This window comes from Mus caroli, unplaced genomic scaffold (assembly GCF_978045245.1).
Source record: "Mus caroli unplaced genomic scaffold, Mus_caroli_1 scaffold_16, whole genome shotgun sequence".
Lineage (NCBI taxonomy): Eukaryota > Metazoa > Chordata > Mammalia > Rodentia > Muridae > Mus > Mus caroli.
This window is the reverse complement of record NW_028227271.1, coordinates 26907595-26921361: the sequence shown is the minus strand read 5'-3', so window position 1 is coordinate 26921361 and position 13767 is coordinate 26907595. Positions and strand designations below refer to the sequence as shown.

The 13767-nt window shown below is 44.3% G+C and overlaps 1 protein-coding gene across 38 annotated transcripts in view; it reads right to left on the bottom strand.

Annotated features, from left to right (window-relative positions):
- Positions 1-13767, bottom strand: part of Rbfox2 (RNA binding fox-1 homolog 2) — a 227604-nt gene that overhangs the window by 65531 nt on the left and 148306 nt on the right. For 2 of the 38 annotated variants that reach the window (XM_029469579.2, XM_085831842.1), the window contains exon 1: positions 9200-9470. The exons of 35 other annotated variants lie outside the window; for them this stretch is intronic. In XM_029469579.2, coding sequence (XP_029325439.1) covers positions 9200-9226 — 27 coding nt within the window. In that variant the 5' untranslated portion in view covers positions 9227-9470. Of the gene's footprint in view, positions 1-8633; positions 8826-9199; positions 9471-13767 lie in introns of those variants that run through there. One more of the 38 variants, XM_085831846.1, reaches the window with a different exon arrangement.

Sequence of the window (13767 nt, the reverse complement as noted above, 5' to 3'; positions counted from 1 at the left end):
TATACTTGACATAATGAGGGGCCATGGTGAAAGGAGGAGGGTAGCAAGACACTGGAGGGACAAATCTAGGTTCAAACCCAGACTCTGGGATCTTGGATAAATCATGTGATCCCTCAATGCTTCGAGCTCTTCATCTGTAAAATATAAAGAGGGATCACTGCCTGGCAATGTACGTGTAAGCACCGAGATCAGGTGTACACAAAACAACATCAAAAAACAAAACAAAACAGGCAGTAAAGTCATTAGTCACTATCACTGTGATTTAAGATAAGACCACATGGCCCAAAACACAAGTCACTGAGCTGGAATCTTCGACTCTTTGTTCTTTTTCCCCATAGACACTGACATTAATAGAAACCTAAGGGAAAGGGGAACCCTATTCTTCTTTACTGAAGACATAAAATGCAGTTATAGAAATTAATCAATGCTCCCTTAGATTACTGCTGTGCTTGCATCTTAGCTATTCTCTCTTAATGCTCCTTGAAATTGTTCAACTGATTTTCATGCATCAGCTAAGAAAACATTAAATGAGACACTACTTTATTTTTATTTAAAAATAATCTCTTTTTGTTTCCAGTCTTGTTACCTCAACCCCCAAATAGATTCAAATATAAAAAACAACAACACTCAAAGTTGCAAAAAGGGCAATGATCCCTCAGATAGGACAGCAGGAAGGTGGGCTGCTCAGCTGCCTTGCTTGCTGCCAGGAAGTGAGAACAGGACAAGAGGTTTGGGGAGCCAGGCCTATTAGAGGTCACTGTCAGTGTCCTGGAGAAGCTAATGCTGTCAAGAGAGTCAAAAGACCACATGTTTTAACAACTGGCTGTCACCTTCATGAGTGGAATATGTGGCTAGGGATAGAAACACCTGAAAGAAACCCACAGAAGAGGGTTAGGGAACTGAGGTGCCAGGGAAAGGACCTGTTCTTGGCCAGAACAGAAAACCCAATGCATCAGTTAGAAATTCCCTGTTTTGCTCTGTAGCAGGGACAATTTGCCAGAGACTAAACATAGTTCTGGTCATGTCTAACAACACTTTAAAACAAGATCAAGAGGACTGTGTTACTTGTAAGAAATGGAGCTGTGTGAAGCTCAAAAATAAAGTTTGAGTATTTATAAAATTAAAAACAACAACACCCACAAGGTAAATACACTATGTCTGGAATCTAACTTTTAAAAAGTTCACGGGCATGCAAAGGAACAGGCAAACACAAGCATGCCACACTGAGACCAGATCTAGACTCAGAACCCATCCAAGGCTAGCAGTGAAGTCAGGAGAAGGCCTATACGCCCCTGTGTTTGAGATGTAGAGAAAAAGCACAGCTCCTTACAGTGAGATGAGAGGCACATCTATTCTAGATGTGGAAACTGATTCGACTAGTCAGTGTACATGATATCATAGGAAGAACTGTAAAGAACTGTAAAACATATGGGGGGCGGGGGAATGTACAACCACGCACCCCAAGAATGGTGAGTCCAAAAAATGATGAGGAACGACCTGAAACATATCTTGGCAGTTTCTTAAAAGTACTAGACAAAAAGGCTCTAGCTCTAAGACACTTCGAATGGTGGGAAGGAGCTGGTTGTGCAGCCTGTCATAGTCACACCCTTACCCTGGGTTGCCACCCCTTAGGCTTCTTTCATGCCTTTCCCTTCCTCTTTCCTTGCTGACTTCTGGGAGCTGAAGGGCCTATCCTACTGAATCTCAGGCTACCCTGGACATGCTCAGCCTTTTACTAGAACATCTACAAGCTCCATGGCCCTCACATATGGAGCAGCACATCTATCTATCTTCCAGCTAAGTAAAGCATCAAGAACATGTAACTGAATCAGAGCTGGAGACAAACATCCTGAAGGAATCCGTCGTGACAGAAGAACCAGACAATATATTCCAGCTATAGAAGTATGTCAGAAGAGTGGCTTGCTGGAGGGATACACAGAGGCCAATGGAGCAGAAAGAGGCACACTGTTGTTAGCCAAGCTTTCTATGCTAGGGGAGCTTTACAGTGATTCTTGAATGACAAAAGTAAAACTGAGGGGAAAGGAACATTCTGGATTAAAATAATGATATATGAAAAGTAATGAAAATGCTGATTCTAGATGAAAAATATTCACATGTGGGGATTAAAGGTCAAGGATTTCCTTTCTGTTAAAGATTATAATTTTAATAATGATAAAAAGGAGAGATCACAATATAATTACATTTCTCCCTTTCCTTTTCTCCCTCCAAACTCTCCCATATATCCATTCTCCTTTAAATTCACGGCCTTTCCCCCCCACTAATTGTTACTGCATACATATTCATACATATATACATTCTTAGACGTAACCTACTCAGTCTGTATACTGTTACTTGTATGTATGTTTTTAGAGCTGACCAGTTGGCACTGGACAACCAATTGGTGTGCTCTTCCCTGGGGAAGACCTCCTTTCCTGCTCCCAGCTTTCTTCTTTGTGTCAGGCTGAGTTTTCGTGAGTGTCTCCCTGTCCACTTTGACATTCACTGGTAGCATCCTTGTTCAGCTCATATTTGGGCACTAATGTTGGTGAGACTCTAAATGGCTTTCTTTTAAAGAGAGAGTCAAAGTGGACTGTCAAACTGCTTAGAACTATATCACTATGATCAATTGACACAGGAAAACCCAACCAATGCTTAGAAACACAGCAAGGGCTCATCCCTCCGTGCTATGGCTGTGGTCCAATGCCTGACCTGCCTCGTGCAGCAAAACATGTGTGGTACCTTGAATGAGAGGGACCTCCACGGCTCACAGATGTGAGTGCTTGGTTCCCAGCTGATGGAACTGTTTGGAGGTGTGGCCTTATTGGAGAAGTTGTGTCACTGAGGGTGGGCTGTGAGTTTTCAAAAGCCTAGGGTATTCCCAGTTAACTCTCTGCCTCGAGGTTGTCTCTCAAGATATGAGTCCACCACCATGCCTGCATGCTGCTCTCTGTATGATGGGCAGATCCTGATTTTATAAGCTGCCTTGGTTAGGGTGTGTTAGCACACCATTAGAAAAGTAACTAAGACAGCAAGCAAACTTTCGTCTTTATAAATAGCTGAACACAGTCCAAAGGAATAACATTTTGCAACATGAAAGTGACATGAAATCCCAATCTTACTGTCCATCTAGTATTATTGAACATATACATACATTCAAGTATTGTCTATGGTTTCCTCAGTGCTTTAGCAACTGAGCTAAACAGGTAAACACAGAGAGGCCTGTAAAGCAAAGAATGATTATTACTAAACATGCCAGGGAAAGCTTTTGGATCAACTTTCAAAGTCGGATCTCCTTTGCTTAAGTATCAGACTGTCTCTCTACAGTGCCTGTCTACAGTAAGTATCAGACTGTCTCTCTACAGTGCCTGTCTACAGTAAGTATCAGACTGTCTCTCTACAGTGCCTGCAAGGAAAACCATCAAGGTGGCTTAGCAGGTAAAGGTGCTTGCCACCAAGCCTGCTGACCTGAGTTTGATGACCGCAATGACAAGGTAGAAGGAGACAACCAAGTCTTCAAGTGTTCCTCCCACTTCCACCTATGTGTCATGGTATGTGAGTGCTCATAGACAGGTATATGCACACACATAGATATAATCAACCAATCAATAGTCTCGATTGCCCATTCAGGAGTTGAAGCAAGGCTCAGAGGCTAAATAATAAATAGTTGCCAGTAAGGTAATGGCATGTTATAAAATGAAACAGAAAAATAATGTAAAATGAGCCAGGACAACAGAGGGAATAAACAGTAGTAACTTCAGTGATTTTTGTTTTGTGGAAAAAAAAAAAAAAAGCAATGAAAACTTAACTCAGGTGCCTTGAGAAGAAGGGAGAGGAAGGGAAGGGAGGGGAGGGGAGAGGGAGAGGAACAAGAGGAAGGAGAGGGAGAAGGAGGAGGAGGGAGAGGGAGAAGGAGAGGAGGAGGAGGAGAGAGAGGAAGAAGGCAACAGCAGAAGCAGACTCAGCTAAGGAAAGTGTGTCTATTTTTCAGCCACCAGCATGGAGGTGGAAGCAGCAGCTTAGAAGCCAGCGATATTATCAAACAGCATAGAAATCTGGAATTAATAGCTCTCAGGTTGAAATCTCTCTGTATTCAAGACTTACTAGGTTGCCTGATCTCTAGAATCTCAATGTTTCATGCAAAAAGGAAGTGGAAAGGTGAGAGACAGATATACAACTACCTCAACAGGTATGGGGTATGTGTGTGTGTGTGTGTGTGAATAACTATTTAAAAGGTGATTGACAAGCAATCACAATTCACTTCTGTAAATGTCGTTTGTATATATCAGTACAAAGTAGGTTTGTAAAATGTAATTATTTTAATGACGGTCTATTGGTGGTACTTAAGAACAAGAATACTGAACATAAACTCTTTGGATTTACTCAAACTTCTGAGTTGTCAAATTCAATGATTTGATTTAGGTAAAGCGCTGAGACTGGTGCTAGATACTGGTATCACATACTTGCACAGGGACTCGCTGCCAGGATGACCGACTGCTCTGGACAAAGGGAAGACTACCTACAAGGTTCCTGACCTCATGGAGCTTAGGAGATGAGGAGAGAGACAATGATGAGCACTAAGACCAGCAGCGAGAGGATGAAAGGAAGGGTGGAGAGCAGAGGCAGGCAGAGGGCTAACTTTGATGGGTGGAGTGTACAGAGGAAGCCTGGTGGCTTAGGTGGGTAGAACACAGCAGGGAGGCAAGAGGAAAGGCCTGGCAGGGGGTGTGAGGTGCTTCAAGGAAACAGCCATGGACCAGGGCAATCAGAGTGGAATCTGGGTGACAGAGATGAGGCTGGACAAACAGGTTCCTGACCATGTAGGGCCTTGGGGGATTGGAATGGACACGTGGTTCTACTTGGGTGTCTGAAAGGTTTAAGCTCAAAACGGACAAAACCTCGAAGTTTTAGGTGAGTAACCCTTGGCTGGGTCCTCTAAGCCTTAGCTGTGTGACTCCAGGGCTCCTGAATTTAATCACTCTAAAGTAACGAAGGACTGCAAGTCTAGAAATGGAGTGACGGCCTCAGTGTAAGGCCGCAGCTGACTGCCTAGAAGATAGCTGAGCCCCCCACCCATCCCAAGTACGAGAATGAAGGTGCTGCCGTCCAAGCAGTAGAGTTTTCCCTAGGAAGCCACTGTGACTGTGAGGGGCAGAGTCCATGCACAACCTGTGTGGTAGAAACGGGCAAGGCAAGAACTGACAGTGGTTTCAGAATGTCAGGGGACACTGAGAGAGGACTTGTGGCTCTACAGTCAAGCATGTGCAGTAGATCCCTAAGACTGAGATCAGTGGATGGGTCTCATCCTGGGTGATTTCCCATGAGACAACCTAAAGAAAGGCATTACATCATGAGAGGTTACTAGCTGAACCACAGGTCAGAGAGAGATGAGACTGTTCCGATGGCCATCGGTACAGATGTGACTATGCAATTTCTTCAGGGAAGAACAAAACCACTGAGGAGGAGGAGGGCTGTCATTACCTTTCAGCATAAGCTGTCTTCTAGCAATGCAAGCTTCAATAGGAAGCTGTCAACCCCCACGCTAGGAGGTATGGGATGGAGACGAACACATTTACAGCATTACAGACATTCAGAGTTCTAACATCCCCATTTATGGAATTCTGAGTGGCTTCCAGGAAAGATAAAGGATTTTGAGAATAGTGATACTGTTTAATAGTCAGTCTTGGTCTTAGTAAGGAAATGGTTAAAACTGAAGATATAGACCAGTGTAGAAGAATTCAGAAAGGAAGACACTGGAAAAAGTAAGGCCTTTTCTTTTTCTTTTTGGTTCATTGTAAAGGAACATAAATTTAGCCTCCAACCCACACCCCCGCCTATCCCCAAACTTCCCCAGAATCCTGTGCAGCCCATAGAAAGTGGAAAGTGTGCCAAAACAAACAGCGTGGGCTCCTCCACTCTGTGTGTGTAGGGGGAGGGGGGGCTGTGTGGAAAGGAGCAAAAAGAGAACGGAATCACTTCAGATGAAGGCCACAAAATGGAGACTCAATGAAGGGCAGGACTCCCAGATTCATAGACATAGGATGTGCTCTGAAAATTCATAGACCAGATCCCAGCACCAGTGATCAGAAAGCACAAACTGAAAGGGGAGGGGAAACCGAGACAAAGCAAACCTACCTGCTATCATATCTGCCTCTAATTAAAGCATAAAACAGCCGCTCCCACTCCTCTCCCCAACTACCCAGGAACTGAGAGGGCACAGCTCAGGTGAAAGACTTCAGTCTCCAGCTACAAAGGGGAGATAGCAGACAATGGAGCTGGTGATTCATTACAAAAGAATACACTCCAGAGGCCTGCTGCCTGCTGCCACTCGGGCTCCCAGCACTATTTAAAGGAACAGCAACCTTCTTCCCAGCCTCCCCTACTCCTAACACCTTCTCTCCTGGTTTTGATGGAAAACAGATTTTGAAGAAAATGCCAGCAAAGCACTGCACTGTCCAGGAAAGGGAGGGCCTGTGCTCCGGGGCCTGGCAGCCTCACCCTGATGCAGAGTCAAGCAAGCATCTGCTTCCAGGTTGTAATGTAAGCTTTCCTTTACTGTAACAGAGTTTGTGTCTTGCTAAGTGGTTTTTAAATTAATTAGGTAAAAATTGTTTTCAGCTTTGTTTTTCTAGTTTACACATATTAGCAGAATGACTTTCCTTTTCTTTTAACCCACCGTGCATATGTAGCTACAGACAGGACAAACACTATCTTTGAGTATGTGAATCAAGTTAAGAGAGACTTCAGCAAAAAACTTCTGTAACATGAAAATGAATAGGAGATAAGGGTATTACTTAAAGTATCACATGAGCACGTCTGGCTACTAATATATGAAAATTTTGCTATTAAAATTCCATTTTTATTAAAAAGCTGAGCTTTCTTTATTGTCAATAATTATGCAGTTTGCTAATACAACGAGAGGCCGTGTAAAATTAGAGTCCATGTAATAACAAAGCTCGGGTGATGATGAGGACTCCTTCCACCCAGTGATGAGGTCAAGGGACAGGAAGGAGGGTCCAAGGCAGAGTCAGTGAGCCATGATGAGACGTGAGCAACGCCATTTGAGTCACTTTTTCATATCCTAGCCAGTAACAAGCCATTGTCCCGCCAACAGCTACCCCTGAGCAGTACAGACAGCTTACACTGAAGAGGCTTAGATGACAGGGCACTATCAAGGGTTTGGATCTGATGTCTGGCTCAAAATGTTCAAACCTATACAACAAAGTGGAAAAACAAGCCCCAGGACAGACCAAAGACTTGATCCTATTTACCATGCTCTTTGAGTTTGTCTTCTAGATTGCAAACAACTAGCCCTATTACTTTCAGAAATCTGGTGTAGACACTGAAACAAACATCCCAATTCTGAAGCCCACAGATCTGACCGTCTTTTCAGTTCTATGGATTCATCATGAGAAAATGAGAAGTCTTTCCTTCAGCACCTAGTACATCTGAAAAAGCACAAAGATTAAACTTATTGATTAGAATCTTTAACCACTAAAAGTCTCTTTCCAGGTTCCACATTTTTCTCTGACCTCCCCCGTACCTCTGATGATTAGGACACAATGCGAAGTATAAACAAGCAGGCAGGGCTTGTCACACTTCAGCATTCCCCACACCAAGGGGCAATGCTCCCGGAGGCCACATCAGTCTGATTTTAACAGCTCCTGTTTAGTTAAGTCCTTCACTGATTTTAAATCATGTACGTGAGAGCTGAGGGCTCTCACTGCCCTCTAACACTGCCCCTCGGTGGAGATGTGTAGACTCAAGGTGAAGCAGCAGCATCTCACAGGCATCAGACCTAGGTCCTCCACCCCCCACCCCCCAGATCCTGAAGAAATAAAATGGTCCATCAAAAACCATTAATTAGAGTCTACAAAGTAGTAAGAAGTATTAGAAAAATTTAAGAGTTTCTCTACTTTCCAAAGGAGGAACTTCTTGACAATTCCTTAACTCAGATTAGGAGAAAACCCTCTTTGGAAGGATTTATCTTTTGAAATTTCCCTCTTCTCTGGGTCAGGATGGACTGATTCATCTCTACAGGTTTCCCTCCTTCCAAACAGCACTGCAGGGCATTATATAACATTTAACTAAACAGTGTTCCAGCACCAAAGGCGATGCCTCTATCTGATAGCTTACTGCCTCTCGCCCTCCGGTGGTGGCTAGTTGAGAAAAAGCGGAGAGAATACATAAAAGGGGCAACCTCCTTAAAAGGAAAGCACTGTCCAGGGAGAGAAGCCTAGGGTGACCTGATCCCAAGTCCGAGACCAAAGGGTTTGAAAATCTATCTTGGAAAAAGCCGTTCTGATAAGTCACAGCCTCACCACTTTCTTCCAAGGCACAGATTTTTAAAAAAAGGGGTGGGGGTGGGTGGGTAAAGGAGCAACTGGAGGGTGGCAACTAAATAGCCCTGCTGGGGGGGGGGGGGATCGGAAGAACATTCACCTTTCCATCTGCCGGCAATGACTTGCTAAAATGCAGGGCAGAGTCTGCTTGACACAACCAGAGGCAGAGCGAGGGGGTGGGGAGAGAAGACAGATGAAGATCTTCCTTCTCCTACTCCATCTCCTTCAAACGTCTTCTAAAGCGGGCAATCGCCACTTACACGGACACATTTATTCTATCAGGGAAAGCAGTACCTGCCTCTGCTACACCAAGATGCTCCGTGGGTTCCTATGGAAAACATCCTTTGCCAACGACAAAGCCACGGAAAGGAAACATTCTTTCCTAGCCTTCATTTTTGATAATCCGTTTAGAAAGAAGGCAGCAAAGTGCCATTCTCCAGGCAAGCCGGAGAAACCCCAGTGAATCAGCTTCCCCAGCCACAAATTCTTCTGCAATTCTTAAAAGGAAGTCACTCCCTCTCCCCTTTCTGGCAGTCTACAAGAATCTCTTCCTACCTCTGCAGTCTCTCTCCCTCCCTCTTCTCAGAACCAAGACAAAGAGGTAGACAAATCCCCACAGGCTCTTTCCTGAGCTACAGCTGCACACTACAGGAAACTGGGATCGGCTATGGAGCCGAGGGAGGGGGAGAAAAGGGCACGATATAGTACACATGCTCAAAGGACCGACACTTCAGCTGATAACAATAAATCTGCCTTTTTAAGAAGACAGCCCTCATTAAAACTTGGCCTACTACACTGCAACCCCAGACCTTTCTGTAGATCCCCGAGACAGAAATGTGTGGAGGACATACAAGTCTTACCTGAGTTACCATTTTCTTTTTCTCCATAAACCAGAAGACGCAGATGATAACCGGTTGGAAGCCGCCGTAGCGGGGGCACACCTCTGTGGCTCTCTGCCACCCCGTCCCCAGCTAGCTGGCGAAGGGCGGGCGACGGGCCTCCCTTTAAACGTTTTCCTGCCTTTCTCTTTCTAGTGTTTCTTCCTTTCTTTTCTCTTCCTCTCTGGCAGTCTCTCCCCCTCCTTCTTTCTCCAGCTCCCTCCCATATCTCAGGCAGATGGCTGAAGGAAGCCCCACCCCTGAATGCCTAAGGTAATTAATCAGAGTAGAGCCCCACCTCTTCCTCCTCCTCCCACCCCTCCCAGCAGGCTGACAGCTCCCAACTCCAGAAGCAGGCCTGCTGGAGAATGGCAGTTTGGCCTGTGCTTTACTGTGCGCACGCGTGTGTGAGTGAGTGTGTGTGTGTGTGTGTGTGTGTGCAAGTGCGTGCGCACATAGGGCAGGAGGGAGAGACTGAGGAGGGGTAGGCACCATGTGCTGGCATATTATAAGGCTGTGATGATGGTATTAATTATATTGCTCTAGAAGCACTTACCACAACTTATTACAGTTAATACAGATTTACGAGATTACAGCCATGAATATCTGATAATAAAGAAGAAATGAAAATTAAGGTTTTTCCCCCCAAGTGATGGACATTTATAGATAAGAGTGGGTCTAATGAGAGGTGTGGAGCGAAAAGCTGCATGGTGACAGGAAGGTTTTCAAGGACAGCAAAGGAATGGTGCTCGACGCCAGAGGCGATGTAATGAGGGCATAGGACTGGGAGAGAAGGGAGGTCAGTTATGTGCCTATTTTTCTCTCCTCTAGAAACCCTAGAGATTCTGAAAAAGGTGTCACCATAAATCTGCCTGCTTGAGGGACACAAGGTGTGCACATCTGGCTGCTGAAGCTCCTCACTTCATTAGCTCAGGCTAATGGGAACTGCTTTCGCTGTGTTTCAGCCTACAGTGAAAAAGGATGCCTTTCTTATATATCCACCCTGGCTATCCACCCGCACGGGTACCTGCGTCATTCCTGCACAGTAGCAGTTACCACAGAGCTCAGAGAACACAGTGGCTCAGGACAATGTTGACTCACCACAAGCCTTCTTTTAAGTCCGCACATTAGAAGGCTCACAGTGGTGAACTGGGCTGGGGTGCTGGTCCCATTCTGTTCTGTACTAATGACCTCAGGAAAAAAAATACTGAATTCTGAACATAATTTCATCATCTCTATATAAAGACTCAATTATGCAAATATTTGATAAATTTAAGCCTTTTGCCACTTTTTCATAAAAGATTTTAAAATGTATTCTGACAAGATCCTATCCTAAAGATTACATATATTAATTCTTCTATACTCATTGAGAGGTAGAAAGGACCAATTGCAAACTTAACTTTAAAACAAACAAACAAACAAACAAACAAACAACCCTCAAACTGTGAGTCAGTAATCCCAGTAGTAGTTTCTTGCTGTCTCCACCAGGTCTGTCTGGCCCAATGTTGAGTCAGGCTTTTAATGTATAACATGTAATACCATTGGTTAGCACTTTGCCATGTTCTCTCACTTACCAGTTATTTTAATAATCCCAAAAAGAATTCAAAGACTATAGAACCATGAACAAGCTCTGGAGACCACAGTCAGATCTGCCCTCGTGTTCTACAGATATGAAGAAATATGTGCAAATGGATGCGCTTGGGCTAGAGAGATGGTTCTATGGTTAAGAGTTGGAACTGTGCTTGCAAAAGATCTGAGTTCAGGTCCCAGCACCTACTCTGGGCAGCACTGGGTGACCTGATACCCTCTTATCCATTCTGCTGGCACCCACACACATTTGCACAGACACACGTGCACTAACACACACACACACACACACACACACTGTTTTTAGGGGGTGGGGTTTTCAAGCACAACAGTAAGCAAACAAAAATGGGAGAGGAGTAGAAGACCATAAAATTAACACCTTTATAAATATGCCAAAGTCTGAAAATCCAGACATCAAAAAATTTATAAGGCAAAGTAAGAAAGAAGAAAGGGTAGGCAAAAGCAGGGCAAGGCAATGCTTCCAATCTTTCCTGTACTTTAAGAAAAAAGTCATATTTATGAAATAATTGTGTTTTCAGCTTGGATATATAGAATAAACCTGCAGGTCCTCGTATAGCATGGGTTTTTGAATCAAACAAAAAGCTTCAAGCACCAGAGAAGCTACTCGAATGCTTGTGTGTCACTTCAGTCCCCTCCTATAAAGACAAGAGGACTTTTTTTTTAATAAAAAGGAAAATGACAGGTTCTCATAAGCAAAAGTGTGGATAACTGATAAAGGTTTCTACAGGCCCAGAAACTTAAACTGCATTTTAATACACAGGATTAATATTTTATACTGCAAATAATAGGCTTAACAATTCATTACCACTAGGGACAATATAAGCTAAAAATAAAATATGCAGAAATGATTTGTATAAAGTGTCTGAACAACAGGATCAATGTGAGCACCAGCCAGTGGTATTCTAACGTGTGTCCCTGACTTTAAAGGCTCCCAGAGAGGACGACTTGCACTTTGGTGCCCAAGAGATAGAAAGGCAAGTCAACAGCATGAGTCTGACCCAGCAAAACAACTCAAGTCCCCGGTGGCTGAATGTACCAAGGAAAAGCTCACTTGACTGTCTTTCTCCTGGAATGGAAAGACAGATGGGGTTGGAGGGATGGGGAGGTGGGCATATGGACAGAGCACAATAGTTAGTTAAAGAAGATCATGGAGTAACCCTGATGGAATAACCTCTGGCTTTCAGCAGTCTGCCTGGACATGGGAGGTACTCAAGAAAGATTTGCTGAACAAACAAAGGACAGGGTACTTTGTGTCTCAGCTTCTTGCTGGTTTCCTTGGCGTTTCAGTCCTCAGAACTCTGCTTCCTTTCTTTTCTGAGCTCAACTGAAATTCATCTCAGTCAGTCAGTTAGGATCTCCAGGTGATGAGCACATTCAACGGACATGTCATGTCTCTCCTGACATTTCTGTGGCATTTGGATTCCTGACTTTGGGAAACTCACCCTTAGCTTCAAATGATGCTTCATCTACTGCCACACTCCCAGCCACCGTCACACAGGAGCCTAGGGACTGTTGTTGCTGGTCCTCAGACTACAGCTGTCCCTTGGCAGCACTCCAGGCAATGAGGCTCCTTCAGCTGTTTACCCGCCTCAGGGGGGGGGGGGCAATATTCCAGTCTTTCCTGATTTTTCTTTCCCTTGTTCATTTCCTCCCTTTCCACCCTCTGAAAGCTGTTACTGCATGGGGTGCCATCCTCTGTTTCGTTTTAGTACAACTAGGAATTTATTCACCCAAAGTTCATAGCTCCTCACAGCAGCACCCCAGTGAAAATGTTTTTTTCTGTGCAGAGGGGAGCCAGGTATTTTCAGATAGGATATGTGTGTGTCTATTTTTTCCCAGCAGTGGACAAGGCAGAGGAGAATATTCCCATGACTTGCATTCTAGCATGCCTGTCGTATTGGTGAAGGGCAGATTTCACAGCAGGCAACAGCTTCTTCTGAAGAACTTACTGTGAGATGGCTTCTGAGCAGGCTCGTTACATCCTCAGGACAATGGTGAGATACTGAAATCTCCTTCGTAGAGATGATAGAAACTCAGCTAGGTGAGAGTAAGCATCTTGTTGATAGGCAAGGAATTTGAAGAAATTAGGGTCAAATTTAAGCCTGCAGGTGGAGGGCTCCTCCTTCCTCCAGGCTGCAGTAAGCCAGAGTAAGTCCTGTTGTGCTTGCCACCTGCGCATCCCATGCTCCTCTACTGGCATCCCTGGTCTGTCCTCCAAGCATCTCACAGTTGCCAGTAACCTGTCTAAACAAGAATCTCATCCTGCCACGTTTCTACAGGAGGAAAAGTACTCTTTGGTTTTGTCAAAATTAGTGTTAACTGTACTCAGTAATGAGCTTCCACATGTGTACCGCCCAGCTAAAAAAATCTCTATATTTGATTTACATTTCTTTGATGGCTGAGAATATTGAAAATTTTCTTGTGTATTTGTTAGCCATTTGTACTTCTTTTGACAACTGTATTTCACTCGTTAGCCCGTTCATTTATTTATTCTATTTCTTTATTTGTAAGATCTGTTTTTTGAAGGCTTAGTGTTTGAGTTGCTCACATATTCTGGTATGGCTCCCCTCGCCAGATGAACAGCTGAAAAGCTCTCCCACTCTGCAGCCCTCTCTTCACTGTGGTGTTTCTCTGCTCTGTGAGGCTCCTTACCTTGAGCCACTCTTCATCCCTGAGTTACCAGGTCCCACTCAGGAAGCCCATGGCTGTGCCTGTATAGGAAATGAAGTCCCTTCTAGTGGTTTCAGAGTCCTAGATCTTGTACTAAAGCCTTTGGGCTATTTGGAAGGGACCTTTCAACAGGGTGAGAGAAAGGGACTCCATTTCTGTTTTCTACCTGTGGATATCCAGGTTACCTAGGCCCATTTGTTGAAGACGCTCGTTTTTCTGCAATGTTTTTGGAATCTCTTTGAGGAATCAATCAGATGGCTACAAGTGTGTGG